This window comes from Arachis ipaensis, chromosome B5 (assembly GCF_059453495.1).
Source record: "Arachis ipaensis isolate K30076 ecotype BB chromosome B5, ASM5945349v1, whole genome shotgun sequence".
Lineage (NCBI taxonomy): Eukaryota > Viridiplantae > Streptophyta > Magnoliopsida > Fabales > Fabaceae > Arachis > Arachis ipaensis.
The window spans coordinates 143,152,363-143,169,266 of record NC_142440.1 but is presented as its reverse complement, the minus strand read 5'-3'; the positions used below and the strand labels follow the sequence as shown (position 1 = coordinate 143,169,266).

Genomic DNA, 16,904 nt, shown 5'->3' with positions numbered 1-16,904 from the left:
TTACTAGAGCATAATTGCCAAACAATAACAAACTTATCAAGCAAGCTACATTCGAAATCCAAGAGTCCCTCACTCCAGCACCAAGCCATCGGATCTCTTTGAAGCAATCATAGTGTTCAAAAGAATAATAGTATTAAGACCAAGATTCTAAAAATCAGTTCAGATCGACCAGTTAAATCGATTAAATCGTAAATTGCTGTAAAAAATGAATCGGTCAAATGTTAAAACTGTCATTATCATTGAACTGTCGAATCAGTTGGTTGAATCGAACCATGATTCAGTCGATTTTTTGAATTAGGAAGCAAATGCTGTTGTTTTGGTTGTACTGAACCCTAACTTCACTACTCCACTCCAGTCCAGCCCTAACTCCAGACTCCAGGAATGCACTCTCTACCTCTCTCACACTCAGTCCAGAGCTCCTCTCCTTGAGCTCCTGGTCCTCCCTCACTTCCGTCCAACCACCGCCTACTACTGCCATCGTCGGAACTTCCAACTTCGAACAGCCATCGCCTGCTCCCTCACTTCCCCTTCATCGTGCAACAGCCATATCGCAACCTTCCTTCGCCTCCATCGCGCAGCCACCGTGAGAACGTGGAAGCCTCCATCACACAGCCACGGTCCCGCCGACGCTAGCTCTGTTCCACCACAATCACTGTTCCGTTCGAAGCCCGTTCGAAAGTGCTCCTTGTCTCGATGTCTTCATCTTGTGTGCTCTGTTCAAGGTTTTTAGGTAATCTTTTTTTAACTATAATTGAATAATTTTTTGTTACTGTGAAGTTCTGTGAACTGTGACCTGTGGTTTTTTATTTTTCTGTGAATTGCAAAGTTCTGAAAATTGAACCGGTTATCGAACCGTTCTAACTACTAGTTCATTAATTTACTGGTTCAATCGGTTCAATCGTAGTCCAACCGAAATAACCGTTTTATAATAAAATAATAAATAAAATATAAATAGACATACTAAAACATAATTATAGTCTAATATAAATTTTAAAATATCATCCAAATTAAATATACTACATCAACACTAATATTATAATCTCATCCAAATACAAATTCAAGAATCAAATAACAATAACAAAATCAAGAATATTTTATGTATTATAATAAAAAATAATAAATGAATGTTGATATATTTCTTTATAGTTGACAATCTAGAGTCGAGGATAAACAAACATTCATTCACGATTAGATAAAAATGCTTATGAAGAACTTTTATATGATATCATTTAAAAGTTACTTCTTTATAATTCTCCACCTACTGATTATTATATATAGACACATTCAGTTAGCACAGCATAGAATAAGTACCACTGAATTACAACTAAGTACCACTGAATTACAACTAAGATTAATGTTAGTAGACACAATTGTGCTTCGCGACTAGAATGATTCATTTGTTCCTTGGTTATCCATGCTTCATGATGAGGATCAAACACTTCAACAATTAACACCATTGTGCTCCCATCAAAGCCACCAAGTGCATGCTTATAAAGTGAATAGATAAATTCATAACAGTGCAAAATTAGTCACATAAGTTGTTATTAGGAAAGAAACTAGTGTAAGTCTTAATTTAGGAATTAAGAAATGCATAATTGGCAAAATTCATATGCTAAATTAACTAAACAATCTAAGCACAATTAAACCCAAAGCATAGTTTTAATTGACTTAATTGAACACAAAAAAACATAACAGTGAACAGCAAAACACAAAAAAATCCAGCACAACAGCAAAAAAGACAACAACCACCCAACAATCTCAAAGATCATAACAACAATTTTACAAATTAGCAAAAACACAACCCAATAATCTCAAAGACAAATAATAAGTACACAACAATAGTAAATCTAGCCAATAATCTCAATCTCAAAAATCACAAACAATAGCAAATCCAGCAAATAACAAATCCAGCATCCTAATAACAAGAAATAAGAACAATCTCAATTTCAAAAATCCTAACTACAACAATTTAGATCATTAGCAAATTAACAACAATAGATACACAACAACAAAAATTTATTGAATTTAGCAAATAAGCAAGAACAAGACCTAAATAAAAAATTCAACAACCCAATAAAAAAGAACAATCTCACTCTCAATCCAGCAAATTCAAACACAACAACCCAACAATTTCGCAAAATAGCAACTTAACAAGATCAAGAACAGAAAATCATAGTAAAAAAAAAAAACACAACAGAACAATGCGGTGGGAAGAGGTGTGTTGAGTTAAGAAATATTGTTTTGATGAAACTACATCATCTTTAAGGACCGAACCTACATCAAACAAGTCGGGTCTGGGCTATGTATAAAAAAATGAGGTTGCTTTCAAAACTCCACAGTTTCACAAAAGAACCTCTTTTTCAAGAAGTCCATATGCTTTCAAAAATTCTGATTCGAATGATCTTGCAAAAAGAAACAAAGTCAACAAAAATATATTTGTCAAGAGAAACAACCATTCTTCAAAAATCAGAAAACCTCAACCTTTTAATCATTTCCAGCATAAAAATTTAAATCAATTTCAGCAACATGCATGAGGAAATCATTGCCTTGATTGTAAGAAAACAGGTCATTCTTACTTACAATGCTTCATTGAAAAAAAAAAAGTAGGAAACCAAACTTACAATGTTGTTTGTGTGACTTTAATGCACTTGGGCAACTAAGGTGGATTAACTTCAAAGGATCTAAATTAATTTGGATATCTAAGATTGATTAAAATCTTATGCAGATTTGCCTAGCATTCAAGAAAAAGAAAGATATGTGGTATTTGGATAGTGGGTGTTCTAGGCACATGACTGGAAGGTCAACTTTCTTCATCAAACTAAACAAGTATAATAGAGGTTTTGTGACCTTTGGAGATGATGGAAAATGTAAAATTGTTGCTGTTGGAAAAGTAGGTAACAATCACTCTACTTTCATTGATGATGTCTTTTTAGTTAATGGTTTAAGGCATAATCTTTTGAGTATAAGTCAATTGTGTGATTTGAGTTATTTGGTGATTTTTAAAAGATTGGAATGCTGTGTTGTGAATAAAAAGACCAACGATGTATTGTTTATAGCTAAGCGTTGTGATAATGTATATGGACTTACACTAGATGAACTAAAGGATCAAAATGTAGCTTGTTTTCACTCTAAAGAATCTGAAAAGTGGCTATGGCACAAGAGATCAGGTCATGCTAGTATGTTTCAAATAAACAAGCTTGTCAAGAAAGGATTAGTAAGAGGTCTTCCTTTGATAAAATTTGACAAAGACATCACTTGTGATGCTTGTCAAATGGGAAAACAAACAAAGAGTTCATTTAAATCAAAGGAAGACATCTCTACTAAAAGACCACTTGAATTGCTACATATTGATTTATTTGGTCCAACAAGAACTCAAAACTTAAGTAGTAAACATTATGGGTTAGTGATTGTGGATGACTACACAAAGTTTGGTTGGGTTTTATTCCTTGCACACAAAAATGAAGCATTTTCGGCTTTTGAAATATTTAGCAAAAAAATTCAAAATGAAAAGAATTTAAAGATAGCTTCAATAAGTGACCATGGAACCGAATTTCAAAATCAATCTTTTGTATCTTTTGTGAGAAATTTAGAATATCACAAAATTTTTCTTGTCCAAGAACAGCACAACACAATGGTGTTGTTGAAAGAAGAAACAGGAGTATTCAAGAAATGACAAGAGCTATGCTTTGTGAAAGTAATGTTCCAAAATTCTTTTGGGCTGAAACTGTTAACACAGCTTGCCATATTTTGAATAGAACAATCATAAGAAAATTTTTAAAGAAAACTCCTTATGAACTTTGGAAAGGTCACCCACCAAACTTGAACTATTTACATATCTTTGGATGCAAGTGTTTTGTCTTAAATAATAAAGAAAAATGGGATAAATTTGATCCAAAGACATATGAATGTTTATTTGTAGGATATTCCACAACTAGGAAAGCCTATATAGTTTATCATCAAGATGCTAGAATTATAGAGGAGTCCATACATGTTACCTTTTGTGACACTAACTTGGTTCAAAGTATTTTGGAAGATTGTGAGGTAGAAAATCAAGTGCAAGACGAAGAAGAAGAAACCCAAAATCAAGAGAAAGAAAATTTTGGGCCAGCTGTATCAGAAATTGCTATTGCAGAAAATTCTGCACGAGATAATTCTGTTTTATCTCTTGAAACTGGCAAAAATTCTGAAAATCCATGTTCCTTGAATCCCTCAATGACCGAATCTGTTTCTAAATCCACAAAACCTCATGAGTGGAGATTTTTAAAGAACTACCCACAGGAATTTGTCATTGAAGACATCTCACAAGGTTGCTTTAATTCATCCAGGCTGCTGTTTTCTCCTTATTGCGTGTGGCAAGTGAAATTTCATCCCGAAGAGATAGCAGCGACGACAGAAATGTCAATGTCTTTGTTCAAAGGAGGTAGCATGTTGTTTTGCCTTTTGTTCATTATTTCTTTCTTTCTTTTGCTTTAGACATAGCAAACAATAAATAAGTTAGGAAAAGTACTAATTCAGCTTTTTTGTACTACATAATTCTTAGATTTTTGTTATTTATATGAAAACAAGTTTTCTTTTCATTTTGTATTTCTATACTGCTAATTATATTTAAGTGATACACTGACTGTTCACAATTATTTTGCAGATAGATACCTGTAACTCGTTTTATTATGATCAATTTATACCCACTTCTCTAAATAGGCAAAAAATTTGGGCCGAAAACTGGGCTGGATGGTATATGCTGGATTAATTTTACCATGTCACAGTGACATGTATTTATCTCAATCATGTTTAATAATTTGTAGTGGTTTTCTTAATATTTTTGTCTTTTGTATGTTGTTACTGTAATTGGAGAACTAGCTTATCTAGTGACCACTTTTCAGTTTCATAAGATTGATGAAGGGAGGGAGTATGCAGAGTTTATGCATTTTTCAAGGAAGTTTACTGAGTTTGGTAATTCTGCAACATGAAATATTTTTTCCTTTTCAATAATCAGTCTTTTATTTCTCATTTCCCCTGTCATGTATGTATTGTACTTAATCTGATAAATGTTGCTTACAATTATTTTGTAATAACTAAGTGATAACCTGTTCTAATAATAATAACAACCAAGAGTTCTCAAACTCTCTTGTTAACCTGTACAGTCCTACAAATTTAGAAGTTTAGTTTCCTAGATTCATTCAAGAGTAAACTCTTTAGTGGATACTAATTTTCCTTTTCTTTAGCTGCCGTTTGGCAAGAGATCTCTGATGAGATTGACAGAGAAACTAGTCGCTCCAAGGACATTTCTTCTGTTCCTATCCATCTTAGTATCTACTCCCCTCATGGTGAGACAAGATTTATAGAACATATTTAGTAGCAATCATTTTCTTTTCAGCGGTAACATTATCATGCATCCTTCAATTATTTTCAAGTTTAAAGGATTCGTTTCATCCATTAAATTTGGTGATTTTGGCAGTTTTTAATCTAACACTGGTTGATCTTCCTGGACTTACAAAAGTTGCCGTTGGTGAGTTCCAAAACTTGAATTTTTCTTAAAACCATTAAGACCAAATTTCTAGCATATAGTATGAAAAAAAAGAAACGTTTATAGTAATCACTAAATTTTAATCGGGTTATTGTAGAGGGTCAACCAGATAGCATTGTGCAAGACATTCTACCAAGCACTCCCTCCTGCTTTGTCAATTGAACTATGCTGGATGATTTTGAAGGAAAGAGGAGATATGTCATGGTGCTGATAGTTTGTGAAAGCACTACTGAAGGAATGTAGAACTTGCTTATTACATTCAAATCTGCATGATTGAACTATGCTGGATAATTTTGAATTTTTTTAGGATGTATGCAATATGCTTCTTAATTTGTAATCTATTCATAAATATCTATTTTCTTCTTGTTTTGAATACTAAGGTGCCTTGAAAATTTTATATATTGTGAATTTTATAATGGACAAAAGATTCTTTTCTACTTTTATATTGCATACTTTCAGATTCTCAATCTAAAGAACAAAGTTAAAACTGATTATCCATAATCAAGTATATATATATATATATATAAGAACTAACCTTAAATGGTTCATTATTGATTCGAAACTTAATCCCTGGGATAAAATGCAGCAAATAGGAAAACTCCTATCACAAGTAAAACCAAATTATGCATCAAACTTGCTTAGCTTATAACAGATTATGGAAATTAGTTAAAGGATCCAATAATTTGTACCCGTAGTTCCATTCAGCATAAACATATGGACCAATCAACCTTCTTTACACTCATTGCTGCTATCATTTTAGTGTTGTTTCCAGTAACTGAAAGAACACACCAATCCCAACAATAATGGACTACTGCTATATGCTTAGCTTATTGGTATATAAATAAACATAAAGAAAAAGATGCATACAAATATAAGAAGTTGAAGAAAATGACAAAATTGACTTCAAAAGTAAAAATCTCAGCCTTTCTTGTTATCTTATCTTTGAAATTTTAATTAGCACATATATAAAACAAGCTTTTAAATGCTTGCAATGATTTATTCTACGGCATTGCACTTTTGTCACATGTGTATAGAACGTTAAAATGTCTTTGCATGCATAGTTTTTACTTCATGAAAAACAAAAGATAAGACAACCGATGCTATTTATAAATATAATATAATAATAATATAAACTTTAAGATAAGGCATGAACTAATGGAATTACATTCAATATACTATTTTATTTAGAATATTTCATTCACCGTTTTTACATTTGGCTAATCAATCAGCAGTAATCATGATTTTTCAACTAAAAAAAATCTAAGATCCTTCATGTCCAAGATATGAAGAAGGGTAGGTACTTCATGAAGCAACAATGTCTATGTACAAGAAGCTTCAACAGCAAGACTTTTAGTTACTCTTCTACATGGATCTCCAAATATATCAATTGATACATTAATTTTATAGCTGCTTAATCCAATGCAGGCCTGTGTATATAATCAAAGAAAACTATGAGTTGATTCAGCGTACGATACGATACAAAGTGAAATGAAAAATAACTAACAAAGGTACCTAAGAAAATGTTGTTTAAAGAAGCTCTGTGTGTATTACCTTCTTAACAATGGATAGAGCCTTGTTGCTGCTGCAGCTACCATGGTTGAAGTTTCCACAAGTTCCACTCGGCGTGCCAAAACTGGCGAATTTAATAGAAAAGATGATCTGCTTAGGATTAGGACACTCTAGTGACAAAACTGGCCCTGATCTTCCTGATTCTGAGGGTAAGTTTGACTGTGGGTTCTACTGTCCAACACTTCCACTAGATTGACCTAAGTCTTCACCTTGAAGACCAATCTGCATTCACAAAGATATAGATTATACAACCAAGAATCAACAATGACAGATAAAAGCAAACGGAGTGTAACCTGATATGATCGTTGCTGGGAGGAGAGGTCAATAGTTCTGATTTGTATAAGAATCACATCAGCTTATATATATAGCATGGAAATATTTTGACTTCTAGTTTCTAAATCACATAGGAGAAAAGATAACAAGGCCAATGCTTCAAAGAAACAAAATTTCCTCTATTAAATATGCTTATATAGTATATAGTATATATATTCAAAAAAGAAGAAGAAAAAGACTATTTCCTTTTTCACTCCCTGAAAATATACTTTCACTAATATTATTTGAAAGAAGGGAAGCCTTGGAGAAATGGTTGAGTTGTCTCCACGTGATCAGGTTCAAGCTGTAAAATCAGTCACTGATACAATTCACCTGCAAGCTTCCCATTTATGAAAGCATGAAGGGAATGTCCAAAGGATTCGATGTGAATAACAGTTTGAGCACTAACATCATCTTCAAAATCAATGCTTCAAATAAAAAAAAAAAAAACAAAAAAAAGGATCATAATGGATCATGCATAGATTTCAAATCAGATAGAAGAAAGCTTTTTCAACCATTGAGAGGCCTATATACCTTAATGAGTACCACAAATAGTCACTCTTATCATCAGTGGTATTTATTTGCTCTACTAATCCAAATTTTGAGAATGAATCATTCTTTGACCTCACTCAATCACCCAATTCTACATATATATGCTTTTCAAGAAGCTATCCACGCACTCCTGCACATATTTCGGCCAAAATAGAAACTTGTAATTTCTTAGCTTCTTCTTAATTATTAAAAACTTCCATTTAATTTGCTTCTACAGTTGTTTAATACAAAGGATATTGAAAATTTCAGTGTTTTCATATAAAAACTAATATGGCAACAAACGTGGAATTATCAAGAGAAGAGAAGGGAGAATGCCTGCGCTGAGAATGCTTGTTATAAGGAGACCGTGAAACTTGTCTAAAAATGAAACTACCGTTTGTCTAATGTCTACCTTTCATGTTTGTTTCATAGTTAATATTGAAGTAAATCTTACCAGAAGAAAACTGATCATTTGGGATATTCTTGATGGCACTCAATAGCTCATTGTTGGAACCCTCAGCCTCCTTGCATCCAGCTCTATAAGACTATACCAAGGAACAACCACAGCAAAATTATTATCCAATTTATCATCTTAGCTCTGAAAATTGGATCCATATGAGGCTCCAACAACCCAATGTACCAATCAAATTAGAACGCAGCTTATCTAAATGCTTAGTCAGGCAATAAATAACTTTACTTAATGCTTTAAATAACTTGATTATTACTCTTTATATTTAGTAATTTTTTAAAGGAAAACTGGCTCCAATTTAAAAAAGCTGGAGAACCTTCTATTATTATCAAGAATTCACTGTTCAAGACTTTACATAGACAATGAATTAACAGTATTAAGAGAGGATATATTTTACTTACCCTCCTTTAATTTGACAGATCAAACATTATATTCTGATTTTGTAAAGTAGTAACTTGGAAGAGTCTTATTTGGAAATGAAGAAAGTGGTTCTCATGTTAAAAGTGGTGGAGATATGAATGCCTTGAAAAGAAAGGTAGCTTTCAAGGTCTACTAGACAATATATTAAGGATGGCATGGATCTCTTGCTTTACAGTTATCAGTCAAAAATTTATTGTTACCACACTATTCTTTTCTAAGGTTGACATTTAGAACTTTTATCTAGGTTTGAATAGGTACCTTTCTTCTATTATTTATTTAACTTGAATTTTGTTTAGGATAATTGGAGTTCACCTCCATGACATTTTCTCCATACCATGTGTACTTTAACCTTGACTTGGAAATTAGTTCCTAACAGATAATCATGGTACATACCAATTAAGTATTTAGAAGATAATCTCTCTCACTCAATATCAAAGTTTGGTCTCAATTATATGATTTTTATTTATATACTAATTCTGTTGTCACAATTAGTAGTTTTGTGTTAACCTCAATCATAGCAGTTCACTAGTCTTGCAATAAGCTTTTATGCTATTAATATTGATTGGTGATTAAGGTTGTAATGATTAGTTGTTATAATTGTCATGCAATCAAATTCATAAGCTCTTAACTGCGACATGTATTGCTTGGGTTTTTCAAGTTTTGTTTGGTTTGCAAGACCGTTTTCTATTTTATTTTTAGTGTTCCATTTTCATAATTTTCAAAGAAAGAGGCGTAAATAGAAAAAAAAAAAAGGAAAAAAAGAAATCCTATATTTGCAAAATCTTGGAAATGGAAAAAGTTGGAAAAAAATAGAAAAAGAAAAGACAACGCAAAGAAGACCTAACATGGCATTTTGCATAATGGAATGTATAACTTTGGATGCTTTGTTAAAAGGGACGGTGAAAATTCATGAGTTAACTATGAAAGAAACCATTAAAAACACGCTACTGGAGATTGTTTTAACAGATATTTAAAGAGAGCCTAATGGCATCTGTTTAGCCATGTTGCCAATGCCATAAGGTACAGTTGTCATGGTTTGTGTATATTTTTGTTGAGATCTATTTCAAGTTCTCATTGGGTGTCACTTGACTCACATGCCAGAATTGTTGATCTCTTCTTTACTAAGTAGGCTGTTTGTTCAAATTTGTATGTGAAATATAAAAGTCTCTGGATTTTATGAACTTTGGTGTATGAATGTTCAGGATGATTATGAAAAATCGTAGATTAAGAAAGTGTGCTAACAGGCTAACATAGAAATGATGAGCAATCGTAGATTCTTAAATTAAATGTGCCACATGCACATGTAAAATATCTAAGTGCATATAGGAGAACTCAACCAATATATAATCCAGTGAGTATGGGTTCAACTAGAAACCAAATAAGTTGAGAAGATTCCGAAGGGGCCAAACAGAAATCAAAGAGAAAGAAGATAAGATAAATTCACATTAGAGAGCTGCAAGTCGGTACCTACAAAGATAAGGAAAAATAAGTCGCAAAGCAGAATTTACAGAACTATGATAATATTCAGCAAGAACAGAAATGTAATTTCAATTTGAGTTGCTGTATCTTACCTTCTTTTGTCAACTTCCCGAAGAACATGCTCCGCCATGTCATACTCATCTGTGTGAAAGCATGAATGATAATTACAAAAGTCACCTCATTTGGTAAGCAACCATTGTGTTCCATTTCAAACAACAGGATCAATATTTCTTCAAACAGTTCCTTTTTGCAGAGCCCATTGATCATAATATTGTATGTCCTCACATTTGGAGGACAGCCTTTAACAGAAAGGTCTTAGAAAATCGCTCTTGCATCTGAAAGTCTTCCACCTTTGTATGTGTATATTTGGATCAATGCCACTCTCTTTCATTTGATTGAATAACACAAGTGCCTTGTCAAGTTGTTGGTTTTTGAACATCCCATTCAACAAGGAATTCTAAGTGACTACATTTGTAGGTTAACCTCTATCATGCATCTGGACCAAAAGCTCCAAAGAATAAGAGATTCTCTTTGATTTGCACAAGCTATCAATAAGAGTGGTGTAAGTTACCGTGTTTGGAACCAAGTCCTTACGAAGCATTTCTTCAAAGAGACTCAAGGCTTCATCTAGCATTTTACTTTTGCAGAAGCCATTAATCATGATATTGTAACTTTGAACATCCGGAGAAATTCCCTTAGTTGTAACTGATGCTTTTCATTTATTCTCTGAAATGCTTGCTGAGGGAATTTCTCCGGATATTCAAAGTTACAATATCATGATTAATGGCTTCTAAAATGCTAGATGAAGCCTTGAGTCTCTTTGAAGAAATGCTTTGTAAGGACTTGGTTCCAAACACTCTCATTGATAGCTTGTGCAAATCAAAGAGAATCTCTTGTGCTTCGCGCGAATAAGCTTGATACTACTGTCAGTCTCTCAGGTGGAAGCAGTCTTCAACTCATTGCATTCAATTTTACCATACTCCTCTTGTTGCAAGCACTGACCCGGATCGCTCATCAACCGGCCCAAGTCAAGAGTGGAATAGAGAGGAAGGCCTCTGTTTGGGCTAAAGACTTAAGACTATCATAAGAGTGAGAGCACAATAGGAATGAGGAAGGAGAATTAGTTACGACTGGATTGGAATATAGTGGGACGGGTTGCAGTTTGTTAATGGTAAGAACCAAGAAGAGAATCGGTTTGTGAGAGGTGGGGCCCATTCCCGGGACACGAAGAAAGGGAGTGTTGCAGTGTAATTCTCACTGACAATAGTCATTTCTCTATCTCATATCTTCTTCAATTTCTCTAATTCTCACTGCATTAATTCTTAACATCTCTTGATTTGATTGCAAGAATGTTGTCATTGTTCTCATTCTCACGAATCATGTTAAGGCATGCTCTTCAAACCCCCATGCTCTCTCCTTATTCTGTTTCCCCACTCCGCTCTCTGTCTTTGCTTCCCTTCAACTTCATCCCTACACTCTCACTCTCACTCTCAGTCCCAATCACTTGATAAATATGTTGATTTCTTCACTGGCTTGCTCTCTAGGCGTCCTCTTCCATCCATCAACACCTTTAACATGATTTTGTGGGCTCTTGCCAAGAGTAGTATCAAGCTTGTCTGTGTGCTCCCCTCTTTTGTCGCATCATTCCACCATTTCCAACATCAAGATCTCCTAATCTTCTCCTCTTCAAGTGCGGCACACCATTCTGCCACTACGCTCTTCCAGAGATGCCATTGAGCCACTGCCCTGTCTGGTGCTTCTGGCTGCCTTGTAAGCTATCCAACAAAAAGAAGAAATAAACAACTATCAAATGCACAAATTAAATTTTATCCATAATCCAATATCATTTGATCAGAGGACAGATCAGAAATTCTCAATGTTAATAGTACTTTATCTATAGTCAAGGATATGATTTTTAAAAGGCGGATCTCAAAAAACGATTTTAGATGAATAGTTGAGAAAATGTATGAACTTTGGAAGTGAATACTACCATATGTGCTTTTGGTCACAGAAAGTCATTATCACTATTACAAAACCGGAAATACATGTATCCCAGTATCTATAGAGTGTAAACTTGATAAAAATCAGGTCAATGGAGAATAAAAAGAAAAAAAATAACAAAGGTCGAGCTGTTTGAGGTTTTTTTCTTTCTTAACTTCATGTTATAATCTCCTTTTAATATATATTTTTTTAATCTCCTTTACATTACCACAGAGACAGAGACCTTTCAGGATTGTTGTAAATGCTACCGAATAAGGTTGATATCCCATCGTGAAAATCTTGGCCAACACAGAGAAAGCAAGCTTCATACGACCCATGCTGGAAAAACAATTGATTAAGATGTTCAAAGTAAGCAAGTTGGGAGCGATTCCCAGCGCTTGCAATTTCTGAACAAGGAGAATGGGGGTGGGGAAATCGTTCCTCTTGGCAAGAGCCCACAAAATCATGTTAAAGGTGTTGATGGATGGAAGAGGACGCCTAGAGAGCAGGCGAGTGAAGAAATCAACATATTTATCATGTGATTCGGACTGAGAGTGAGAGTGAGAGTGAGAGTGTAGGGATGAAGTTGAAGGGAAGCAAAGACGGAGAGCGGAGTGGGGAACAGAATAAGGAGAGAGCTTTGGGGTTTGAAGAGCATGCCTTAACATGATTGGTGAGAATGAGTATAATGACAACAATTTTTTATTTACCAAATACAAAATGAGGAGCTTTCAAAAATGGACGGAAGAGTATTGTATGAAATTCAAATCAAGGTTCTGAAAATCGGACCGGTCATCAAACTGCTCTAGTCACTGGTTCATTGATTTACTGGTCCAACCGGTGGTTCAACCGAAAAAACCGTTTTAGAATAAAATAATAAATTATAAATAAACATCCTAAAATATCTTCCAAATTTAAAACACACACAAAAAATCATCAACCAAATTCATATGATCTTATCAAAATACAAACTCAAAAGTTAAATAGTAAAATGAAATATCTAAATATTAAATTTTGACTTTTAACAAGATCACTTAACACCTCAGATTCTAATTTAGAAATGTCAGGAGACAAAGGATTATCAATTTCAAAAGAATGCTGAGCTAGTTCAGTTAGAAAATGTTGATCATTCTGTGGTATTATGCTAACTGAACATGAACCTGAACCTTGCAATCTGTTGTAAGAGAGCTCTCTTAACAACAACAACAGCAACAACAGCAGCTTAACAAGTCACTAATCAGAAATTCCAAATTCAAAACACTGATCAGTTATCACACAATCACAGTGCCATAACAAAACAGCAGCATAACAACAACAGCATCACAACAAGGGGAAAAGAACAATGAAAGTCACAAAAGAAATTAGCAATCCTATTCCTGTTTCGTGCATTTAATTACTCATAAACAAAACTCAACAAAGAACAACACAAAGAACAAAAACAAGACTAAAATGAATCAACTAATCAGTAATCATTCAATCCAAAACAGAGCTAATCATTCCATGATTCAAATTTCAATTAGTAGCACTAACAGAATCCCCCCAAAAAAATCAATGTTCTGATCAGAATTAAGAACAGAGAAGGAATATTCATTAAGGTGTCCAAATCCTCATATCAAGTCTTCAACCACTAGCAAACCCAGAACACAAAAACACAATAAACAAAACTTTTGATTCTAAAACTAATAAATCTCCAAAAAAATCTAGACCGATTTAAATACTCACTATTTTCAACAAAAACTAAGGCGTATCAACCCTCAAATTCACATGAAGTTCACCATTTTAGAAACAAGTTCACATTTTGGTACCTATTGGAAGAGGTGACAGCAAACTAAGTCCAACCAACTTCATCTCCTTCCCACTTTAGAATCCGGCCATCGGCGACGTTGGTATATGGCCCTCCGCCGTGACAATCGAACACAAGACTCTCAGGACCAAGGGCTCCGGTGACGTGGAGGAGGCGCGCGGCGTGGAGGAGTGAGCAGAGAAGCCATTACCTTTGATCTGAGCAGTTTGGGCAGAGTGTGAGGAAGATCTGTTGAGTGCGACGGAAAATGGCGATCAGGCGACGGACACGACGACTGACGACGGCAGAAGCGCGGCTGAGAAGACGAAAACCAGACGCGAATATCGATCTCAACGAAGAAGCTGCAATTGGTGAGACTGTGAGAATGAACAGGGGTTGGAGACCTGGAGCACGACGACAGCGCGACGGACGGCGGTACTGCCTCACTCCCTGCGCCGGTGGTGGAGGTTAGATGGCTAGGGTTTGTTTGAGGGTAAAACCAGAAAGCTCTGAAGAGAAAACGTGTGAGGAGGGTGTGTTGGACTGTTGGGGAAGGGGGGGGGGGTGAGTGAAGGCTGAACTTGGGTTTTTTCTTTCTTTCTTTTTTTTTTTAATCAAAATGGTGCGTAATCCGACCGACCGATTCTCGGCCGGTTAAGCGATTTTTGAACGATTTGTGGATGGGCAGTTATTAGTGACAGATCGGACCGTTTTTACTGTCGGTCCCGTTTGACTGGTTCAATCGGTCGGTCTGGTCCAATTTTTAGAACTATGATTCAAAATGATAATTCATAAATTTTTTTAAAAAGTTTCGTAATTAAATATTTTGTTAGCTTTATTTTTAATGCATGGAATAAAATATATATTTTTTATTTTTAAATTATTAATTTTTTTAATAAATTTATTTAAATTATGTCATTCTGACTCGAACTACCCTAACACTATATGCATGTATAATTTGAATCAATCTGATTTGAACTATCTTAACACTCATACATGTATAATTCGAATTGATCTGATTCGAATTACTATTGGTTTTTAATTCGAATGAGACTCATTCGAATTACATAAGAAGATGGTTTTGGATAATTCAGGTAACATTTTTGAATTTGGTAGAATCATATAATTTTGTACTCTATTTGATTTAATTGTGCATTTTGTCCTAAATGTAGTATATAATAATTACAATTACAAATTTTACAAAGTCAAAATAAAAAATAAAAAAATTAATACAAAACAAAAATAAAATATATCAAAGAATAAAAAAAAATCATACAAATACAAAATAATAAAAATTCTATAAAATCAATAACATATATATGAACAAAAAAAATACAATAAAAAATAAATAATTCATATGCTTTCTATCTCCGCAACTCTCTTTTTCGTTATTATCAGATTCAATTACAGCTATCTATATCCCCAGATTTTTAATTAGAACAGAGTCCCGCTAGGAAGACAATAGAATATCTGTATAATGTGTATAATGGACTGTTTATATGGCCCAATATAAAATAAAATTAAAAATAACCCACATTTATTCTATATTCAAAAGGGATGTTCATTTTTTATGTTTAACAAAACCACATAATCCCTGGTCCTAATTTTCTTCCATTCCTCTGATCTCAACCGACGGTAACCTTATCCAGAACAGCTACCCAAAGTCGCCGCTGAACATCCCATCCCCGCGCCTCCACCCGACCTTGAACCTGCACCGGCGGCGAACAGAACTGTAGCGCCATTGCCTCCTTCGCGCGCGTCGACCCTCCCAGGCAGCAACCGGTTCGCTCCCTTGCCGCTGCACGTCCTACCGCCGCAGGACCTGGAGCCTCCATCAGCGCCGACCCGAAGTGCACCGCCCATCCTTCCTACGCGCGCGTCGACCGTGCCTGGTGACAGCTATTTCGCTTGGCAAGGGAACTCTGGATCGGGTGTCTTTTGCAGCGCCAATAACACGGGTCGAGTGCGTGACCTGCGTCAGCCTGCGGGCTGGATCCTGCTTCCGGGGTCCGCCAATTGAAGCCGTGAGCACAGATTATCGTCGACAACCCACGGTTAGTTGGCTAAATTCTGATTTTCATGGTCCCTTTTGTTGTTGCTTCTAGTTGTATGTATAGATTATGTTGCTGAGGTGCCTGATTGTTCATAGTTAAAACTTCAGCTGTTGCAATTTGAGTGAATTAGACCGTTTGGCATAATATGTTGGTGTAGATGGTTGCAATTGATGTACTATTTGCACACGAAGAGTCACAAAAGTTCAGTTTAAATATCATATTGTTTTTTTTCTTTTTCGCTATGTGGACCTTTGCATGCAATGTGGGGTAATTTAGTTGACCTGCGGCGTGCTTTAGTTGACATTAATTGGATGGTTACTTTATTATGTAATCGGATGGTTGGTTTTCATAGTCGATTTCTGCTTACTTGACTAAAGTTTTTTTATTTTGGACGGGTTTTCCTCTTACGTAACTAAGCTCGGAATATAAGTCATGAGAAAGTAAAGATGGTTGCTTTGCGGACATTTGGAGAATTGATTTTCATGATCATGAATGCCATTTTGATTTTATTATGTTGAAGGCTTGTTTGAATATGTTGATATTTGATGGTTTTTATTTTGTCTCTTTTTGTTTAGTAAACAAATGCATATATGATCAGAATTTTCTCATTAGATTATGTTGCTGAGGTGCCTCATTGTTCATAGTTAAAACTTCAGATGTTGCAATTTGATTGAATTGAACCGTGCGGCCGTAGATGGTTGCAATTGATATATTGTTTGCGCGGGAAGAGTCACAAAAGTTCGGTTTAAATATCATAGTATTTTTTTTCTTTCTCGCTATGTG

General features: G+C 34.7%; 1 protein-coding gene, 1 long non-coding RNA gene and 1 pseudogene across 3 annotated transcripts; 1 reads left to right on the top strand and 2 right to left on the bottom strand.

Annotated features, from left to right (window-relative positions):
- Positions 1 to 3,955: 3,955 nt before the first annotated feature.
- LOC110263024 (dynamin-related protein 12A-like) lies at positions 3,956 to 5,902 on the top strand. 2 transcript variants are annotated; one of them, XM_088488790.1, is made up of 6 exons: positions 3,956 to 4,420; positions 4,643 to 4,731; positions 4,881 to 4,950; positions 5,223 to 5,324; positions 5,456 to 5,506; positions 5,622 to 5,902. In XM_088488790.1, exons 2-6 carry the CDS (start codon positions 4,729 to 4,731, stop codon positions 5,684 to 5,686), a joined length of 291 nt encoding a protein of 96 aa, XP_088344916.1. In that variant the 5' UTR covers positions 3,956 to 4,420; positions 4,643 to 4,728; the 3' UTR covers positions 5,687 to 5,902. The 2 variants fall into 2 exon arrangements, with proteins under 2 accessions (XP_088344916.1, XP_088344915.1); XM_088488789.1 differs by having other exon boundaries at positions 3,956 to 4,731.
- Positions 5,903 to 6,627: 725 nt separating this feature from the next.
- LOC107644242 (uncharacterized) lies at positions 6,628 to 8,738 on the bottom strand. Its single transcript, XR_015883464.1, has 4 exons — positions 8,391 to 8,738; positions 7,940 to 8,087; positions 7,076 to 7,833; positions 6,628 to 6,951 (listed from the first exon to the last, which is right to left on the bottom strand). It is a non-coding gene; the product is annotated as an uncharacterized LOC107644242 (long non-coding RNA).
- A 1,532-nt stretch (positions 8,739 to 10,270) lies between these two features.
- Positions 10,271 to 12,952, bottom strand: LOC148566059 (uncharacterized; annotated as a pseudogene).
- Positions 12,953 to 16,904: the final 3,952 nt, after the last annotated feature.

Coding starts and splice junctions, on each gene's coding strand:
- LOC110263024 (XM_088488790.1), top strand. Junction 5,325..5,455: donor TAGTATCTACTCCCCTCATG/GTGAGACAAGAT, acceptor TGATTTTGGCAG/TTTTTAATCTAACACTGGTT. Junction 5,507..5,621: donor ACTTACAAAAGTTGCCGTTG/GTGAGTTCCAAA, acceptor GGGTTATTGTAG/AGGGTCAACCAGATAGCATT.